This window comes from Pelmatolapia mariae, linkage group LG3_W (assembly GCF_036321145.2).
Source record: "Pelmatolapia mariae isolate MD_Pm_ZW linkage group LG3_W, Pm_UMD_F_2, whole genome shotgun sequence".
In the NCBI taxonomy this organism is placed as follows: Eukaryota; Metazoa; Chordata; class Actinopteri; order Cichliformes; family Cichlidae; genus Pelmatolapia; species Pelmatolapia mariae.
The window spans coordinates 5,302,431-5,324,896 of NC_086229.1; the positions used below are offsets into that span (position 1 = coordinate 5,302,431).

General features: G+C 42.8%; 1 protein-coding gene across 1 annotated transcript in view; it reads right to left on the minus strand.

The window, feature by feature from the left end:
- Positions 1-8,875: 8,875 nt before the first annotated feature.
- Positions 8,876-22,466, minus strand: part of LOC134620251 (uncharacterized) — a 331,095-nt gene continuing 317,504 nt past the window's right edge. Inside the window, exons 21-24 of the mRNA XM_065470089.1 lie at positions 20,852-21,025; positions 10,484-10,657; positions 9,584-9,630; positions 8,876-9,408 (exon numbers count right to left, since the gene is read on the minus strand). Coding sequence (XP_065326161.1) covers positions 8,876-9,408; positions 9,584-9,630; positions 10,484-10,657; positions 20,852-21,025 — 928 coding nt within the window. The remainder of the gene's footprint in view (positions 9,409-9,583; positions 9,631-10,483; positions 10,658-20,851; positions 21,026-22,466) is intronic.

Genomic DNA, 22,466 nt, shown 5'->3' on the forward strand with positions numbered 1-22,466 from the left:
TTCAGTTTCTGATGGCACAGATTTCTGCCCATACACTTTACCCTACCGCCTACTGGTGTTGGCCAGAGGGGCCAATGGTGCGATATGGCAGCCTCGCTTCTGTCAGTCTGCCCCAGGGCAGCTGTGGCCACAACTGTAGCTTGCCTCCACCAGTGTGTGAATGTGAGCGTGAATGAATAATGGCATTGTAAAGCGCTTTGGGTGCCTTGAAAAGTGCCATATGAAATCCAATCCATTATTTTCTTTGGCACCAAAGACTATTACTTCAGTTTGGTTTTTGTTTAGCTGGAGAAAATTGTGGCACAACCAGTCATTGATTTCCTCAATGCATTTACCAAGAGCCTGTACAGGGCCTCGGTCTCCTGGTGACACTGTGATATATATTTGTGTGTCGTCTGCATAGCTATGATAGTTTATTTTGTTGTTCTTTATAATCTGTGCCAGTGGGAGCATGTAAATGTTAAACAGAAGGGGTCCCAAGATGGAACCTTTGGGGAACTCCACATGTGATACTTGTCTGCTATTAGTACAAGACAATAATTGTTAGAATGTAATGTGTTAAATTTGTTTAAAACACAGTAATAAGGAAGGATTTGTCTCTGTCTTTCAGTTTGGTTTAGCTGTGGCCTGAGTTTGTGTGTAATTGTTTAGAGAGAAAGGAATTTATTGTCATGATACGGCTGTGTGTAGGCAAGAGTAGGACCCAAACGCAAACTCACAGAAGCAAAAGGTAAACTAAAAAAAACCACAGCTTTATTGCTGGCATGGAGTGGGACACAAAAACAACACAAAACTAAACTGGGAAAACTAAAGCACAAGGAGCCACAGGGAAAACGTCACACAGCTATGAGGGATAACGTGACACTGACACAGGGAAACACAGGGCTAAAATACACAGGGAAGTAACGAGGGGAATGAGACACAGAAGGGGAGCACAGCTGGGAGAAATCAGAACTGACGAGACGAGGGAGCAAAGTAGAATACACTCACAAGAGACATGAACCTTCAAGGTAAAACAGGAAGTAGCACAGACACCAACTAGACTAGGGGAGACAGAGCGACTAAGAAACACAGAGAACAACAACAAAAAGACACAGAGGGCAGCTACTAAATACTCAGAGAACTAAAGAGAATACAAGAAAGCCAACCTAAGACACTGGACTAAAGAATAAGCTGGGGGAACAAAGGGAACTAAGATCATAATACAAAAAACTCAGACACAAGAAACTAAAAACACTGGGTCACTGACCCAGGACCATGACATTTATGGACACTGGGGGTCTGGTGTCATAAATAAAAGGAGTCAGGAAGCTACAATTGGGGGTTGCTGATGCTGATGCTTGTACCTTTAATAAAAACTCCTAATTGTTATAACTTTGAAGTAGGTTTGCAGGAGACTCGCCACCTGATCTGTAAATGTAAGACAATAAGAGGCCAATGGCCCAGTGCAAGCAGAGTGGTGGTCTCAATATTTGTAATATGTTAACTCTGTTTTGTATGTGGTCTAAAGGAATTTGGTGTGGCTTGGTTGAGGTTGCTTTTATGACCCCCAGGAAGTCACGTACGCAGAGAAACACACACACAGTGCTTAAATTGTTACACTTACACATCCACATGCACACTCACTCACGTGCACTCACACATACACACAGGTACGCACATACATTCACTCACGTGCACTCACGTAGACATATGAGTACGCGCACATGCAGGCATTCACAGGCTCGTGCATACACACACACACACAGACACACACACACAGAGAGAGAGAGTTTGCCTCCAAAAGTCTGACTCCAAAGTCTTTGAGACCTTTTTGAAAAAACTTGTTGGCAGGACATCTAAACAGCAAGAGGAGGAGTTCAGTTGACCTAAGATGTCCTCCAGGTCTTTGCTGTTAATAGGGTGAAACTGTTTGATGATGTTTAAACAGTTTTTCGGTGGACACAGTACATGTCCTGTATCTGCTGTTGATGTACCAATTGCTTGTCTAATCTTATGGATTTTTTCTGTGAAGAATTTGGCAAAGTCATTGCAGGCCGGGGTTGAATGAAGTCCAGCTGCCACTGACACAGGAGGGTTTGTTAGCCTGTCAACTGTAGAGAATAAGACCCGAGCATTATGACTGTTTTTGGTGATGATATCAGAGAAGTAGGACCTCCTTGCACTCCTCAGTTGTAAATTATAATTGTGAAGTTTCTCTTTATAGATGTCATAATGAACCCGGAGGTCTGTTTTTCTCCATCTGCGCTCAGCTTTCCTACACTCTCTTTTTTCATTTTTCACCAGTGTGGAGTTTCTCCATGGAGACTTTTTCCTTCCAGAGATAACCTTCACCTTAATGGGAGCAATAGTGTCCATTACATTTAACATTTTAGCATTGAAGCTAGTGACGAGCTCATTGACTGAACCTTTGGACAGGTCAGGTGTTAATGGGAAGACCTGGTTAAAGACCTCACTACTGTGTTCAGTTATACACCGTTTTGTGATCACTGCTGTTGATATATTTGTGTGGGCTGAAATTTTGCTTTCAAAGAAAACACAGTAATGATCAGACAGGCCCACATCAGACACAGTAACCTTTGAAATGCTCAGGCCCTCAGTAGGTCAAGAGTGTGTCCTCTATTATGTGTGGCCTCTGTTACATGTTATCTGTGCTCCTTAGCTGTATACTAGCTTGCTCATTGCCTTTGTTTTGAATCAAAGGCAATGTTGTTTCATTTCCACACAGTCCATTTACCTCCACGTTTAATTCTAAGCGATGAATTTTTGTCTCCAGTACTGCAATCTTCTGCAGGAGGCTGTGGTAGTCATCTGTGGAGAGGTAGGGCATCTTGTTGCTAGTTAGCCTAGCAGTTAGCATCTTTCCAGGCTATTGAGGCTGTTCGGTGCCCAGACGCTGTAATCAGGCTTCAGCTGTGTCTAGGCCACAGACACACGGAACGCTGAGGATAAGGTAACTATAAAAATGTTGCTGTTTCTGTTAAGAACACTTTAGTCCTAATGATCTATAAGTGTCCAGAAGCTATCGCAGGTAAGCTCATACAGAAAAAAGGGAAAATATCAGCATTAAAATCAATAAAAGAAGCAAAGCATTTAAGGAGCAAAGAGAGGACCTGTCCACACTTTGAAACCAAATCTGAGAGTCATCAGGTTGTAAGTACCTGTCTAAAAGGATTGTAGCGACTCGATCCAGTCCAAGAGCATAAAGAACTCTTTTCTTTAAAAAAATAAACAAAACAAAATAAAACAAATGAATGAGCTCATGTTGCTGAGGATGGAGAATCTGATTATTTGCGTAGGACTGGACGGAAGATGTGGACTAAAGATTGGACCGACTGGACACTGAGATAAAGACTGGACCAAGGTTGGGATGAATAAATGTGGACAAACAATTTACCATGCCGGCAAGAGAGAGGGGATGCTTTGCTTTGTTTTGCTTTGCTTTTGGCCGGAGCAGGAGGAGGAGAGAGAACGGAGGGGAGACTGAAGGTTCACATAAGAGTATGGAGCTGAAGACTTAATCTTATGGCTGTTAATTTTGTGTTGCTGATGTTTGCTTTAAAAAGAAAATTTCTGTTTTATTGACTGGGTTTAGAGTATGGTATTACATTATATTGTTGGGAAAATGCCAAATGCTAAAGGGGAGAAACTTTTTGATATAACTCATGTTACCATTAACCGAAGAAACACATGACTGATAACTCTTCTGTTTTAAGTTTTCTTTCTTAAAACACAGATTGGATCATAAATGGGGAAAACTGAGTATGAAATGTGAAGTTCAGGTTAACACACATGTTTTGTTTTTAGGCAGTTCCAAGGATGCAGGCTCTGGATGGAGCCAGGAGTTCAAAAAGACATGATGATTAAATTGATTTTATCCCTGTAACACAGGTTTGCAGGCCTGGAGCAAATATGCATGAGAGGAGGATCGCTGAGGTGTTTGGAGAAATAATATAACTAACCTTTTTCTTTTAATTCCCTAAGCTCTGGTGAAGCATTTTCAGTTTGTGACACATAAGATGTGTCAAAAGGGGGAATTTCAGGTTTAATGTGAAATAAGGGGTTTTAGGATCATTTTATGACTTTTTGGGTGTTTCATAATTTAGGTACGGTAAAACTTACACAGAAGTGACACAGTGCTTATATGCTTAAGCTTAACTGATTGAAAATTTCTGACTTGGGTTGGATGTATTTTAGTAGAATAGTGATGCAGAAGGTGTTAAGCATGCCATGAATAAGTCAACAGAAAACGTGTTGGGGGTGAGATGGTCGAAACAAAATGTTGCAGATAACAGAAACTTGTCTGTCATTAACGGTAACTTTTCCATGTTATGTAGCTGCTTGTAGTAAAAGGAGGCGTAAACCCTGATAGACTAAATTTGGATTGTGCTTTCTAGCGGAGATTTATCCTGATATGTTGTTGGTGTATGTCTTACCCTGGGTGTCTTTAAAAATTAAAAGTGTTCCTCACACACATAAAGAACATTAAAGATTAAGTAAAGATTAAGTAAAGTTAATATAAAGGATAGAGCCCAGAACATGATATTTGGAACCAACTTTAAATGATTAAGGGAACAATAGATGAACACTGATAGGTTTGTGGCTTGAACCCATTCCCTGGAACGTTGAAGACAATTTAATTACACAGCAAGCAAGACACGAGTAGGCAACATTCTTTATGTTTTACGTGCACGGGAGAGAACTGGACAGGCGCCGTTCCTTCGCTTGACCCCAGCTGCTCTCGTCCGCTCCCCTGTAACACTGCTCTTTTATTGTGGTTCCATGAATATGCATAGGGTCATTAACATATGACATCTTATATAGGTATACATGTGAACAAAGAATACTGTGTGTGTGTCTGTGTGTTCCCATAAATCCCTTCCTAAACCTGCTGGCCTGGAAGTCCAGCAGTTCATCTAAACAAAAGGCACTTATGCTTAAACAGATATACATGTGTTTGCTATATCATATATCAGCAAGAGAAGATACAACCTTGCTCATGATCCCAAGAGGTGAGTGATCTATGCCAGAACACTCTGAAGAGGAGTGGACGCACTCCCCTCTTCATGCTACACAGAGTTGTTACAGACCTCGTAGGATGAGACATTCTTTCAATCTACAAATGATTATATACTTCTAAGCATATATGAGTAGATATTTCTAAGCATAAATGACAATCCACTATATAAACCTAACAAACACAGTAGAATATTGAGGTGTAGCAGAGAGAGGCGTTTTGTTTTCTATCCTTTACAGGAGAAGATTCCAGAACCACAGCAGCCACAGGGGTGGTGAGAATCCAGGAAGCCCGAGACCGAACGGAACCAACCAGCAAAACGAAGCACAGAGCACAGAGAACCACAGTTCCAGAAAATGTGTTGTTTAGGAGACTAAAAGCTTGTTAGATACAGGTTAAGTGTGACCATAAAAATAATAAAGAGTAATGATAGGGACTTTAGTAATAGTTTGCAGGATTTCTATGTTATGTAAATTGCCCAAAAATAGTGTTAAGACCGGATAGGTTTGTTATATTTTAGCTATTATTTTCGCATGAAAGTACATTTAAAGGGATAAATAAGGTATTAGTTCACTTCTCAGGAGAGAAATGAAAAGGGGGGAACTGTTGAGATTTAAAATGTATATATTTAATGCTTATTTGCTAATTATTTTGTTCTTTGTACTTTAATAATGATGGTTTGTAAAGCAAGGCCACTTTTAACTCATAAACTAAGTGCTTAGTCAGACTGAAAAACAGGAAGTTGGTGTAGAGAGTTATACACCTATATTAATAAGTACAGGAAGCACTGCGCCACAAAAACCAAACAATAATCAGGCCAAATATGGCATGCCATCACATAAACATTGCCATCTACACCAGGCCTGCCCCATATCTGGATGACATACCACTTACCATGCCAGACGTCAGCCAGCAGTGCTGCCTTGACACCAGATCTAAGCCAGACCTATCTGCTATGTGAGTAAGAGCTGATTCCAGGATTATTTAAGGGTTGCCAAACATCTTTATGATTAGTGATTAGTAACATATTTATGATATGTGATTAGTTTGTCATTGATCTAACTGGTGATGATGTTTAAAGACGGATCATTGACAAAGCTCAGCAGAGCTCTAATATAGCTAACAAAGTAGACGTTAACTGTGAAGAAGATTGGTGCTCTGTTGAAGCTGATTTGTTACCCTCTGGCGGTGAGAAGATAAACTGTGGCTATCTCTCTCCATGGAGACGTCACCCAGCCTCTTTGTTTCTGTGGTTTCTTTGAGTCACACCAACAGCACACAAACAACATGACAAGTTCCATGTCAAGCTCAAAGAAGGAGCAGCATCCTCTCTCCAACCTTTTTCTCCATCATCTACAACACCTGATTTATCTTCTCAGTCATGTGACCTGCCTCCATCATCCAAAGGTTCACCTGAGTGGGTCCTGAAGGTTCAGGGATGGACTGGAAGGAGACAGCATAGAGAGGGCCTGAGAGAAGTCCACACACAAGCAGCAGTGTAATACTACGATATTTACTATTGGTTCTTAGGAGTTTTTTCCCAGTGCATTGTGTTTTTATGGGACTTGAGCTTTAAACAGTCCAAATTATGTAGAGAGCAAGACAACATACATGAGGCCAAATATTCGGAATCAGCTTCGAGCAGCTCATTAAACTGAAGTGTTTTTAATTTGATGAATAGTGAGTCAGACGCTTGATCGAAGCTGATGTTGTTAATGATTTTTATTGCTCTTTGTTGGAATATAAATATATTGATTGGAAATGCTCTTCTTTAAGGATGACACCTGTCACAGTTTTAATATCATGCAGTTCCTCACTGTGATCACCTGAGGGCAGTAAGGTGTCATCACTCTCTATCCCTCTGCTGACAGTGTCAGTGTTTTTATCAGTTTAATAATATCAGTGTTCCATATAAAGCGTCATTACCACAATTAGGGATGGGTATCGTTTAGGTTTTATCCGATACCGGTGCCAAACTGGTACTTTTGAAATGGTGCTGGTGCTTAAACGGTGCTCGAACCGGTTCTTAAAGAATGGAGAACACAAAATTGGTCCAAAAACCTCTCATGTTCAGCTGTTTTGTTTTGTTTTTTTGTAAAAAGATAACAATGTTAGCCTTTTCTTCAGCTATAGGGCATATATGGTCTCACTCTTGGCTGGAAGCAGTGCTTAAACAATGGAAAAAACACAAACTTTGTCCAAAAACCTCTCATGTTCAGCTGTTTTTTTGTAAAAAGATAACAATGTTAGCCTTTTCTGCAGCTATAGGGCATATATGGTATTACTCTTGGCTGGAAGCAGTACTTAAACAATGGAAAAAACACAAACTTTGCCAAAAAACCTCTCATGTTTAACTGTTTTCCACTTTTTCTTTGGTCATTTTAGCCTTTTTGGCCAGGGTGAAGGGAGTATCTGCCATCAAACAAGAAGACAGCCGCATGTAACTACGATGGTGTTTGCTAGTTCACCTTACATGCATTAATGTAATAACGTGGTTAGCCTACTCAACGTAAATTACACACGAACAACATTAAGCTACTCACGCAGAGAAGAACGGCTGCTGCTGCTGCCATCCTCATCGTCATCATTTCTGCTACACTGGCAGGGCTAGGGGCCAGGACTCTACTCTTCGGGTTTTTGGGGGATGTTGCTAACTCCGGGTCCGATAACAGGCACCACTCCTGCAGTAGATGTGCTCGGTGTGAGGTCTCGCAGCAAGCTATCAAACACGGCGCATTTCTCGGCTTTAAAAAAAAAACGCTATGCGTCGTCAGGTGTTCCATCGGATTCGAGGTGTTACCTCCTTTGACAGTATCACAGTATCAGCTTAAAGCACTTGTTGCAGGCTGCTGAGTTTGCATCTTTTGCTGTGAAGTACAGCCAGACTTTGACCGCTGTGCCTTGGGCATTTTTAATCTGTAGCTCTGCACAAAAAGAACGTACGTACCTAACCCGCCTACTATCCTCGGAAACGTAAAATGATTGGCTAGAATTGGCTCAGGAAAAAAAAAGCACCGAAATAAAGCACCGAAATGTGCGCTACTTTTATCGTTTATGTCAGAACCAGTACCACCATGGCACTGGACACCGGTACCCATCCCTAATCACAATGATAAAGATTATTGCTGATACTCTGCAGTGAATGTGTCCGAACTTATTATTCTATGTGGAGAGTTGTAGTTACTGACAGTTACCACTGGAGGGCGGTGATCCTGATAGTTTCTCTGAAACAGTCCAGAAGTCTGTCAGTGAAGCAGGATTAGACAATCAGGTTGGACACTCAGACATAACTGATATAACTGTGTGTTCTCACTGTGATGAAGGTGCTTCGTCACCATGGAAACATCACATTCGCATGTACGCAATACTCCTTATACAAGTTATACACTCTTAGTTTATTTATAGATACATTCAGACATTTCCCCCAATTCAATCAAATGAATCAAATGTTTTTACAGTTATCAATTATCAAGGTTTTTAATGCGAAACATCAGCAGCAGGAAGTGTGTTTTTCTCTGTGAAGACAAACCAAGCATAAATGTGTGCGTTGGTGAGCTCACAGAGTTGGTGCTCCTCTTTTCTCTCTGCCTCAGAAATGCTCACTGTGTTTGTAGGTCACTAAAACTAAACTAAAGTGATATAAAACATATGCATTGCTATACATACATATTTAAATGTTTCTAAGAGTTTGTTAACCAAGCTGTTACCAACATCCTGCACCATGTTTTGTTCAACATAGGTAAATCACAAGGCTATTTTCAAATGAGGATTGAAGCCTATGAATAATGAAAACGTGTTTCTGAGTAAAAGGGACAGACATGTACAGACTGAACTATCTGTTCAACAGTAGGACACTCTTTACAGGCACACTGACGAATCAGGATGGAGTCTAAATCCAGGATAAAGAGTTTCAGTGAATGTGGTGTTGAAGGTGTGGAGGTGGATCAGAGTGTCAGAGGAGACTCTGTAGAAGGACAGAGTGCCAGCAGGACAGTCCACATACACTGCTACTCTACCAGAGATAGAGGATGAGGAGGAAGATGTGGAGACATATGTGTCTCGGTTATTGTGCCAGACACACTGGGAACCATCATCATAGCAGTTCAGACTCCAGGACTGACCATTACAACCAAACCCACAGTCTTCACTCTCTCCTTTCCTTCCGATTCTTCTGTAACTCACTGATATATAAACGTCTCCTCGCCACTCAACCTCCCAGTAACAGCGACCAGTCAGACCATTTCTACACAGCAGCTGAGCCCAAGAATCAAATCTGTCTGGATGATCAGGATATGATTGAATGTCCTTCACATGTGTCACCTTCCTGTTGTTGTCAGACAGTTGAAGGTTTGTGTGAACTGTGTTTGTGTCGATTGTGAGTTGACAGGAATCTGATGGAGAGAACAAACACAATCCAGCTGCAGTTATTAATCCATCATCTGTTTATTGATTGACACTTTGATGATGACTCCTGACATCAGAGATGTGAATGAGTGATGTGACAGTTTGAAGATGGTTGAATGTGTGCTGCTTTGTTTTCATGGATCACAATAAAAACACACTTACACTTCCTCAGACCTGGTCTCAACCATCCGACTCCAGCAGGCTCCACCCTGAAAGGAGGAGGGGGGTCAGATCAGCACAGTCAGCATGCACACATGGACATTACATGGCTCTCTTAGAAATACTGTTAGACACATAAAGGAAGACTCCAATATTTTTACAAATACACTTCAATCTATACTTGGATCAAACTGCTAACGATTTGGACTGATCCTGGATCTCTTGGTATATCAACTCACCCCTCACTACTCGCTAACAGCAAGCTAACAACACTATGCTAATTGTACTACTGTGGTTGATTAGCTGCAAAGCATGTTTTGTCCATGACGTAGTATGACAAAATCAGCATTTACAATTTAATCCACAATAAATGTGTTCTCAAGTACACATTTTTTCAGTTTTTGTTTTCAAGCAGCACAATGAGAAAGAAAAAACTGATTTTAACACGGCCGATAAATAAGACAATTTTAGAAGTATTAGCTTGTCAGAGTTTCAAGTATTTAGGCTGCCATTTGCAAATGTTAGCTGCTCCTCTCTTGCTGTTTGTTATACACACAGACTGAAAAGATTCACAGCCTTGTATCTTTCTCTGTTTTCAGTCTATATCTACCTGTTAATCCAGCATGCAAAAACCCAACCATGGCTAACACCCAATTAGCCCACACACTTTGCTGATGTTGTCAGGCTGGCAGGAAAAATTGTCATAATTACACTGTATCTCCATGGAGCCATTTCTGCAGCTCATGTTATAACATATTGCTAGAGTTTCTGTTAAAAGCAAATGAAGAATGTTTCTGTATGTGACTATTTGTGTCACATATGCATGGAAACAAACAGGAAGTTAGTACAGGAAAAAGGAAATGTTTCCAGGTCTCCCTCATCCATCAGACATTCTCTCCATACCTGAGAGTGTCCAGTCTCCAGCATGGATCCTTCAGTCCAGCCGACAGCAGCTTCATTCCCGAGTCTCCTGGATGATTGTAGCTCAGGTCCAGCTCTTTCATATAGGAGGGGTTGGAGCTCAGAGCTGAGGCCAGAGAAGTACATCCTTCCTCTGTGATCAGACAGCCTGACAGCCTGCAGACACACAAAACAACAATCCATTTGTAAACACTGTATAGAACGATTATTTTATTTGTTATTGTTTTTTGTTTGCTGATTTATTCTGTGATGCAGAAATGGGCATGTCATTAGCTATGTGTCAATAGTGTCAGGAAGCGCTGTGTGCAGGCAGGAGATAAGGACTCAAACGCAGACTTTACAGAGGCAAAAATGGGAATTCAAAAACACTGCTTTATTGCAGGATCAAAAATAATACAAAACCATGTCAAAACTAAACTGGGAGAATTCTAAGTGTACAGGGAGACACTAGGAAACACTGCACGAGGGACGATGCGACACTGACTCAGAGAAAAACAGGGCTTTAATACACTGGGAAATAACAAGGGGAATGAGACACAGGAGGGGTGCACAGCTGGGAGAAATCAGACATAACGAGACCAAAGGGAAGCGAAACTCAATACATTCACGTAGGACACAGACCTTCAAAGTAAAACAGGAAATGTAACACAGACGCGGACTGACAGAGCAACAAAGAAACACAGAGACCAACATAAAGGAGGCACAGAGGGAAGCTACTAAATACTCAGAAAACTAAACAATATACAAGAGACCCAAACTAAGATACTAGACTATAGAATAAACTGAGGCAACAAGGACAACTTAGAACATGCATCATAATACAAAAACCCTGAGACACAAGAAACTCAAAACACTGGTTCAGGAGCTCAAGGATCCTGACACATAGCTGTGTGTGCATTTTAAATGCTGTGTGTAAGACTCTATTGAATAAGAAAACAAAAAACAAGAACATTGTAAGAAAATGTTTGGAGGGCAGGGGTAAGAGGGAGTGAAAAAAAATCAATGAACAGCACATAATCTTAGAAATTTGTGTTTCACTGAACAGGAAAACAGCTGATCGGTGCCTGGGCCTGGAGCCCCAGGCTGATACCCAACCTGACATATAGACACAGACAAACAGGCACACACAGATACAAACATCCATTCCCACCCTCATGCTCTCAAATGCAATTACTCCACACTCAACCAACGTGGAGACAGACATAAAGAGATGCTGTACACACAATCACACTCCCCAAGCATACTCTAAGAAGGTCTAGGTACCCTTGCCCCTGGAGGGGGAAACTGCACCCAGACCCAGGTGGTGTTACCCTTTTCTCTGAGGTGGGGAGAAGCAGACCGCCCCGACTCCACAGCGGCAGGGAGGCCCCACATACCAGACCCCAGTCGGACGGCCAACTCCTCCTCCTAGCCCCCCCGCTTCAACAGGCCGCAGAAAACGAGGGTGTGACAAGACTCCAAACCTCCCTACACCCGCTCATATGTAGTGTTGGTGTATGTTTGTTCTAAGGCGCATTTAAAACCCAGGAGGGCATGGAGCTACCTGCCAGAGAGCAGCAGGTAAGCACATAGCCCACCTGATAGCTCTCAATGTCTACGTGTATTTAAAATTGAGAGGTGCTCTGCACCCTGGTGACACACCCCTATCTCAAGGCCCTGCATGTGTGGGTGATTGTGGTGGAGCGGTAAGAGGGAGGCAGCTGGAGATGGGGAGGGATGGAAGGGAGGGGCAAGTGACCCCGCCCTTGGGCCAGCTCCCCCGCTGACCCCAGTAGGCACCCCCATACTCCACGACCCGCCAGGGAAAGGGGGCCAAGGCCCATCCGGACCGGGGCCCAGTGCAGCAGAGCAGCCCGGCCCCACAGAGCCCGGGACAGTCCACCTGACCCCACCACAGAGAAAACTGCAGCCACCCCATCATCCACTCATCTTCCAGACTACACAAGACAATAGACGCCCAGGCTGAGATCTTCCTCCACCTCTCCTGTATCTCCCCCTCCTGCAGAGAGAGTTCCTGAAGAGAGGAGAACTCCTGCAAGGTGTAACAACCTCCCCCACCAGTTGAAGAGCCCCCCAGGTGGCTCGATGCACCAGCGGCACCCTGCGCCAGAGCTGGGCCCCATGCACCCACCCGCCCACAACCCCGGCAACACACCAACCAGGACCCAAGCCCCGAGGCCCGGCTAGGGTCCCAGCCCAGAGACAGAGCGCCCCCAGAACCTCACGCCCATCCCGGACCCACCCAGGGGCAGCCAGGCTACCAGGTCAGTAACCCACGTCCGTCAGCACAGACCCTCCTCTATCCCCGCTGCACGCAGCCACGAGGAAACCGTCACCTAAGAGCCAACAGAGCCCCCAATTGGCCATGACTGCTGCCCCTGGTTGAGCCCCCCAAGGAAGATGCTCCTGGGAGCATCTTCATTGGTCATTATAAGTGCCATTTATATTCCACCACAAGCGGACACGGTCACCGCCTTATGCAAGCTGCATGAGGCACTCACACAGCACCAGACACAACACCAGACACAACACTGGGACACCGCGCTTATTGTGACGGGACTTTAATAGTGCCAACCTCAAACACGCAGTGCCGAACTTTCATCAACATATCTCCTGCCCCACCAGGGGTGAAAGGACACTGGACCACTGCTACACTAAAGTCAAGGATGGCTACAAGGCACAATCTTGCCCTCCGTTTGGCAAATCCGATAACGCCGACATTTTCCTCATGCCAAAATACAAACAAAGGCTGAAACAGGAAGTTCCGGTTCAGAGGAAGGTCACGCGCTGGACGGACCAATTGGTGGCCGCGTTACAGGACACACTCGACGACGCGGACTGGGACATATTCAGAAACAGCTCTGATGATGACATCAGCGTGTTTACGGAAGCGGTCGTGGGATTCATCTGGAAACTAGTGGATGATACTGTGGAGACAAAGACTATCACAACGTTTCCCAACCAGGAGCCGTGGGTGCAAGGGCGTAGATTTGGTTTTGGCATTGGTGGGGACGGATGATTCAACCACCGAATGAGCTGAACACCTCATCTGCCAAAGCCTCGCTTCGAGGCTGCAGCTAAGGACTCCAACGATGCTAGTGCTAGCGGCGCTAATGGCTGCAGAAAGGAAGATACTGCCAACACCAGAAACGTGCTCATCATCTCTGAGCATGATGTGAGGAGAGCCTTCAAGAGAGTGAACAACAGGAAAGCAGAAGGACCAGACGGCATCTCAGGTCGTATCCTCAGAGTCTGGGCATACCAGCTAGCACCTGTGTTCACTGAGATATTCAACATCTTTGTATCTTAGTCGGTGATCCCCACATGCTTCAAGGAGTCCATCATTGTTCCTGTCCCGAAGAAACCCCACCCTGCTTCTCTTATTGACTATCGCCCTGTAGCCTCACCTCAGTAGTGATGAAGTGCTTTGAACGCCTGGTCAGAGACTTCATCATTTCTTCACTACCAGACACACTGGACCCACTACAGTTCGCGTACCGTCCAAATCGTTCCACAGATGATGCCATCTCTCATCTCCTCCACACATCACTCACTCACTTGGACACTAGAAGGGGGAATTATGTTAAAATGCTCTTCATCGACTACAGCTCTGCATTTAATACCATAATTCCCTCCACACTCACCACCAAACTGGAGCACCTGGGACTCAGCTCATCTATGTGTCAGTGGATGTCCAACTTCCTAACTGGAAGACCACAGGCAGTAAGGATGGGCAGACATGTCTCAGCCTCCATCACTCTCAGCACTGGAGCCCCCCAGGGGTGTGTTCCGAGCCCCGTGCTGTACTCTTTGTACACATATGACTGTGTGGCCACTACCAACTCCACCACCATCATTAAGTTTGCTGAAGACACCGTCGTGGTGGGCCTGATCTCTGACAACAACGAGGCAGCCTACCTGAAGGAGATTAGGAATCTGGAGAACTGGTGCCAGAGGAACAACCTCCTTCTAAACGTCAGTAAGACAAAGGAGTTGATAGTGGACTTAAGCACTAAGCAGGAGAGGAACTACCAGACCCCTGTCATCAATGAGTGCCCAGTGGAGAGAGTGGACAGCTTCAAATACCTCGGAGTTCAGGACCTGTAATGTACCTGTCACATCAACACCGTGGTGAAAAAGGCCCGACAGTGTCTCTACCACCTCAGACGCTTGACATAATGCCGACTGCCCTCCAAGGTGCTCAGGAACTTTTACTCGTGCACCATAGAGAGCATCCTGATGGGAAACATCTCAACCTGGTTCGGGAACAGCACCATGCAGGACAGACGAGCTCTACAGAGGGTTGTGCGATCAGCTGAGCGCACCATCCGCTCCGAGCTCTCTGACTTGCACTCAATCTATATCAGGCGGTGCTGGACCAAGGCCAGGAAGATCGTGAAGGACCTCAGCCATCCCAACAACGGACTGTTCTCTCTGTTGAGGTCAGGGAAGCGATTCCGGTCCCTGAGGACCAACACAGAGAGACTGAGGAGGAGCTTCTTCCCGCAGGCGATACGGTCTCTCAGTCACACCACCACATAGTACTGACCCACACATATGGTTTTTATACACACACACTGGACATTCTGGACATTGTTTTCACTTCATCACTTAATTCACTTTAAGCATATTTGCACTGCACAAGACACTTACAAATGCAGATTGCACAACCCTGGACATTATATTTCTTCATTTCCATTTAATAATTGTACAGCTACAGTTATTGTATATATATTTATATTTCTTCATACATTCTTATATATTTGTATATTGTGTATTTGTCTATTGTGTATTTTGTTTTCCAGTTATTTTATTTTCAACTTTAATTTATATATTTATCTTATTCTTTCCCATTTAAATTTACCCTTCATTCTAATTTGTTTTTTTACAGTTATTTCATTTTTAACATTAATATTTATTTTTATATTTTATTCCTTCCTAGTTAAATTTACCCTTTTTAATTTTCATATTTATTTCCTATCTTATTCATAGTCTTTTTTTCTTTAGGTCGCAAGCAGTTGTCTAAGCATTTCACTGCATATCGTAATGTGTATGACTGTGTATGAGACAGATAAAATTTGAATTTGAATTAAATTTGAAAAGAAATATTCTGAGCTTGCATGTTTCTGTCTCTCTTCTCACCTGTATGGACAGTAACACTAAAATCACTTTAAAATAAAAGGTTTACACTTTAAAAACCCCTCAATTGAGGGCAAATTAAAGCAGTCTTAACTCATGTATTCCTGTGACTCAGTCGCCTGCGCCACTTCAGTGTATGGTGAAACTGGAGTCTGTGTTCCTTTGGATCTCTGGTGTGATTGAGTCCCAGTCATTGCAGGCATCAGTGTGCAAGTTCTTGTGGTTTAGAACCATAAGCAGTTCAGCTTTAGTGTACTGCACATGTCCATCCATCCACCCATTTTCTTCCGCTTATCCGGGGTGGGGTCGCGGGGGCAGCAGCCTAAACAGTGAAGCCCAGACTTCCCTCTCCCCAGCCATCTCCTCCAGCTTGTCTGGGGGAACACCAAAGCGTTCCCAGGCCAGCCGAGAGATATAATCTCTCCAGCGTGTCCTGGGTCTGCCCCGGGGCCGCCTCCCGGTGTCACATAATAATAATAATAATAATAATAATAATAATAATGTGTATGTGTTAGTCCCTGTAGGGAAATTACCTCTGCATTTAACCCACTCACCCAGTGAAGCAGTGGGCAGCCACCAATGCCACACCCGGGGAGCAGTGTGTAAGAATGGTACCTTACTCAGGGGTACCTCAGGGTAGCTGTTCACTGGTTTCAAACCCCTGACATTCCGATCTTGGGGCAACCACTTGACCTGAGACCCTGGTGTGGATGAAGTCTGCCCAGATTTCCAGAAGGCATTGGATGATGTAGGGCTGTGTTGCTTTACATGCCTCTACAATGTTGTATAGCGATCGGGGGCTACACCTCTGGTTACCATCTTTAAGGAGGTCCAGAGGGTGTGTTCCTTCTATCGGGGGATCACATTCCTCAGCCTATTTGGGAAAGTATATTGCAGAGTGCTGGAAGGAGAGTCCATCCGTTAGTCCAACCTCACATAAAGGAGTAGCAAAGGGGTTTTTGTCCCGGTTGTGGAACACTGGGCCAGCTCTTTACCATCTCGAGGATACTTGAGGGTCCATGAAAGTTTGCCTAACTAGTCTATACGTTTTGTAGACTTGGACTGGGCGTCCTTCTGGAGTATAGGGTGCCTGGACCATTGCTGCTTTTCATGGATGATGTGGTTCTGTTTTCTTCATTTAGTGACGGCCTCCATCTCGCAACAGAATGATTCGTAGCCAAGTGTGAAGTGGTGGGAATGAGAATCAGCACCTCTAAATCTGAGGCGATGGTGCTAGCTGGAAAAGGGAGAGTGCACACTCTGGGTCAGGGACTAGTTCTTGCCCCAAGTGGAGGACTTTAAGTATCCCTGGGTCTTGTTGAAGAGTGGCAAAAGCTCGACGGACTGGAGCTGCGGCTGCAGTGATGTGGATAGTGTACCGGCCTGTTTTGGTGAAGAGAGAGCTATGTGTAAAAGCAAAGCTCTCGATTTACCGGTCAATCTATGTCCCTACCCTCACCTCTGGTCACGAGCTGTGGATAGTCACCAAAAGAATGAGATCACTAATAAAAGCAGCCTAAATTAGGTTTTTTTGAAGGGCGGTTGGCCTCATCCTTACGGTGCGTTCACACCGAACGCGATAGACGCGGGCGAAAACGCCCCAAACGCCCCTAATTTCACGCGTGCACATTCACACCTCAAAGCGTGTCCAACAAAAATCCATCGTGCCCCAAAATTGCAGCGTCTCACGCATGTGAACTGGAAATGTGGGAGGGAGTTGTGCCAGACAGTATCTTTGCTACATGGCAGCTGTCGAGCTAGCACTTGAAGAGAGAGTTTCCCTTCTCTATCTAGAAGGGAAAGCAGAGCAGCGGCGTTAAGGACGTCCTCACCGTACCTGGGTCCAACAGGCCCTCCAGAGGCATGAGCAGTTTGGTGAGTTTCACCACTTGCTCCAGGAGCTGCGCCTGGATGACAGCGATATCACTGTCTTTCCCTCGCCCAGTTTGAGGACCTGCTGTCCCGCATCGGTCCCAGAATCGCCCACCTAGACACCAACTATAGGCACTCAATCCCACCTGCAGAGCGCCTCTCCATCTGCCCGAGGTCAGTAAAAGTGTTTAATACGGTAGTCGTTTATTGATACCTGTGCTAATATATGTTAAACTATCGTTTATACACTGCTAACATGGATGTGCTATGCTAACAGTGAATGCTGTCGGTGTTTACTGAAAGCAAACTGTGTTACTGAGACAGCTGTTTATAATATTTAGTGATACTCGAAAGGTCTCATCAAATCCTGATTTAATTAATTTTATGCTGTTATCAGTGTTTGCAATGATAGCATGGCTGTGGTGTCCATCAGTGTTGCTCTCGGTGTTTGCTGATATCAAACAGTGGCCCCTTTGTGGGTTAATCTTTGTAGTGATACTCACTACTTTTTTTTATTTAGACCTGGTTTATTTGCTTACTCCTACCTGACTGACATGTCTAGGAATTATGAGTGATTAGCTTACTGTAGTCATAAAAGTTGCTACCAATCAAATTATATGTTAAAGTTAAAACAAAACACAACTGACTTTTATATTATATCTAATATATATTATGTAATGATCTTTATAATTACAAAATGTTTTATGTAAGATTTATGTTTTGTAATTTAAATCTGACATCACAAAAGTATTTTGGAATTTGAATAATGTATTTTGTAACTGCAGTACACACAATACTACTTGAACAATTCTGTCCAGGTTCCTTGTCACCTCCTTCAGGACCATCGCATTCAGTTTCAGAGCCGGTGTGTCCACAGTGTGTCAGACCACCCCCCAGGTAGCGAGGGCCATCTGGGACTGTCTTGTGGTCCACTTCATGGCTGTGCCTTCACTTGGAGACTGGCGGTCCATGGAACTTCCCTTTCTGCTGTGGAGCTCTGGACGGGAAGCACGTCCAGACAAAGGCCCCCCATATATCATATAGGAGACACACACATTGATATACACTAAATATTTATTTAATTTCTTTTTTTGTGATGCCCGAATTTATGCACCAGCTTGATTTTGTTCAATCAATTATTGCACACTTTTTGTAAATCCAGTAAACTTCTTTTCACTTGTCAAATATCACTGTGTGTGTCACCTGTATGATATATTTAACTCATGTTTTTTATTGTAACAACCAATGATTTATACAGGAAAATACTAGCTATTAACAAGGTTGCCCAAACTTTTGCATCCCACTGTATTTGTATGCTTTGTCATTAGTATAATATAAAAATAAATTCTACAATGTGCCAAGTTGTGTGCCAACATTTGCTTTGTAGTAGAACTGAGACATTAATCATTCTAAAAATTTATTTGAAATAATATTAAAATTCTCAAACAGAAAAACATCAAACATAAATATATAAAATATAAGTATTCACAGAGAGAGAAGAATAAAAAGGACCCAGCTGCTCTCCAGAGCAGGAACAAGGCTGAGGAGGAAATGTTCCATTGGATACTGGCATGGCCTCTTCAGGGAGTCCAGGATGGCCAGCTCCACCACTGATGGACCATCCTGGGACCCGTCCCTCATCTGCCTCGTAGCTGTCTTCCTCTGTGGGTCTTTGGTTGGTGCGATACGTGCGTATGCACAAAATGCAACACAAAATCTGACACGCGTAGTTTTCTTCGCGAGTGACACGCGCCAGACACCCTGCTGTGACGCACGTTTCACGCGTTTTGGCATTTTGGCATTTTGGCAACGCAAATCTGTGTGTGTGAACACACCATTAGATATAGGGTGAGAAGTTCCGCCATACAGGAGGGGCTCAGAGTAGAGCTGCTGCGCCTTCACATCGAGAGGAGCTAGCTAGAAATTCTTTCCTTAATTTATTATATTTAGCAATGTCTTTCATGCAATGGTTTACCTATATAAGAAATTTGTTTTCTGTGACTGAATTTACTTGAATGAGCTAGGATCAATTACAGTTGTGCATATAATCAAAAACAGACATAAAACCTTGTTATCCACTCTTACACTTCATTGCTATTGTTTTTCTTTTTTATTTCAGTTTGATGCTTTATCTGCTTTAAGGTGTTGTAAAACTACAGATTTCGTGTTTTTTTTTCTCTGTTAAACACATCGAGTTCACATGTAATAAAATGTGATATAGCAATAAAATTTCCTTTGTCATTTTATTAATTTTTTAGGTTTTTAGATAATTAAATTTTATGTTTAAAAAGGGAAAAGGGGTGGGTGAAGAGTTGTTTAAAATACCCATGTTTTTTTTTTCAGATCAAAATAGTCAATCTGACCATGGTTTTAGAAGTAACATGAGCAGTGTTTAAGTTATTTTGAAAAAGAAATTAATTATAGTTACTAATTACTTCTTCAAAAAATTAATTAAAAAATGTAATAAAAAAAATTGAGTTAGTAACTCAGTTACAAGATTATAAAAGTAATTATTTGCTTGAAAAGTAACTATTGTGTTACTTTAAAAAAATGTTTAACCATGGAGTCCAGGGTATAATTCGCCACTTTTAACTACTTGTTTTGACCTCTACATTTCACCTTTAAAAACAATTTACTTTGGATTGTTTGGTATCATCCTTTTCAGCACAACCCCACTTGTCTGAATTTACAGTTATCTTTTCATTTTGACATACTGATCTAAAATCAGAAAAAAAAACAAAAACAAAATCCAACTAGAAAAAGTTATATTTTTTACTGTAACAACCATGAACATGTTTATTCTATCATATTTCATAACTTTAAATGCAAATATGAAGCTGAATATAGCTTTAACCGCCTGTTTGTTTAAAACTAGTAACGGCGTTTTAATAGTAATAAGTTAGATTACTCGTTACTGACAAAAGTAACCCCATTACTTGTAACACCATTATTCCTAACACTGAACATGAGTTATCAAATTCTAATTAATACACATACTGTGTAATAAACTGGTAAGTTTTGTTGATGGAAGTGTTGCTTAAGCTCATTGGACAAAATGAAATTAAAATTTTGAGAAATAATTCTATACAATGTTTTTGCTGTATATTGCTTTGGTTCACTTCATGATTGTTTAGGATCACTGTCGTCCCTCTCGGGGGTTATTCTCAAAGGCCCTCAATCTGACCCTTTTGACCATAGAACTGAAAGAGCTTCGCGGATGAGAGGTGAAACGTCTTCAAGCAACTTAAAGAAGTCCGGGCACTTATCTTTCCAAGCTCTTTAGACCAGTAATACAACAAAGATTTTAAATATAGATATTACAACAACAACAATCCTGACCTGAGAGTTTTCAGTGTACAAATTGGACTCTTCAAGCCAGCAGACAGAAGCTTTACTCCTAAATCTTGCAGGTCATTATTACTCAGGTCCAGTTCTTCCAGACAAGAGGACTGGGAGCAGAGAACCGAGGACAGAGCTTCACAGCTTCTCTCACATAGGTTACATCCTGAAAGTCTGAACAAATGAAATTCATTATATTCAAGCTGCTACAAGAAAAACAAACATTTCCATGTGCACTTCATAAATAAGAAAACACCTAAAATTCAAGTCTGGAAAAAACACAAAAACATTTTGAACTTGCTTTGTAAACAAATGAGGAGCTGCTACTTATAGTGATAATAGAGGTGAACACAAAGTAGACTATCTTTGACTTTTGTTGTTGGACACAGCTCATTATAAAGTATTTTTTTCTTCTTCTTCTTTTTTTTTACAAACTAAATCTTGTTATGGCTCCTTACTTACCTTGTGTTTGATACAAGCTGCTTTAACACCTTCCAGTGGTTACAGTTTACTAACTAAATAATAACCGATATTTTAGAAAAGGACTGAAGAAAACTTTTGGAGATGGACACAAGATTATGTGTGAAGAACCTGTTTTGTGTCTGAAAGAAGGAGCTGAAGTATTAGTTGGTATATTTACTTACAAAGCTTTATTTGAGGCTTTGACCACTGGCAGCATACTCAGAAGAGCCTCCTCTGAAGCAGAGTATTTCTTGAAGTCAAACTCATCCAGATCTTCTTCTGATGATAGTAAGATGAAAACCAGAGCTGACCACTGAGCAGGAGACAGTTTCTCTGTGGAGAGACGTCCTGAATTGAGGGACTGTTGGATCTCCTCGACTAGAGAACGATCGTTAAGTTCATTCAGACAGTGGAACAGACTGATGTTTTTCTCAACAGACAGATTCTCACTCAGCTTCTTCTTAATGTACTGGACTGTTTCCTGATTGGCCTGTGAGCAACTTCCTGTCTGTGTCAGCAGACCTCGTAGTAGAGTCTGATTGGTCTGCAGTGAAAGACCCAGGAGGAAGCGAAGGAACAAGTCCAGGTGTCCATTTGGACTCTGTAAGGCCTTTTCCACAGCATTCTGGTGGAAGTCTTTCTTTGGAGATGCTGTTGTTTCAGACTTCTTGGAGGTTATTTGTTGTTCTTCCAGCAGACTGACTCCAGAGTTGATGAAGGTCTGATGCACATGAAGAGCAGCCAGAAACTCCTGAACACTCAGGTGGATGAAGCAGAACACCTTGTCCTGGTACAGTCCTCTCTCCTCCTTAAAGATCTGTGTGAACACTCCTGAGTACACTGAGGCTGCTGTGATATCGATGCCACACTCTGTCAGGTCTGATTCATAGAAGATCAGGTTTCCTTTCTGCAGCTGATCAAAAGCCAGTTTTCCCAGAGACTCAATCATCTTCCTGCTCTCTGGACTCCAGTGTGAATCTGTCTCAGCTCCTCCATCATACTTGACCTTCTTCACTTTGGCCTGAACCACCAGGAAGTGGATGTACATCTCAGTCAGGGTCTTGGGCAGCTGTCCTCCCTCTCTGGTTTCCAGCACATCCTCCAGAACTGTAGCAGTGATCCAGCAGAAGACTGGGATGTGGCACATGATGTG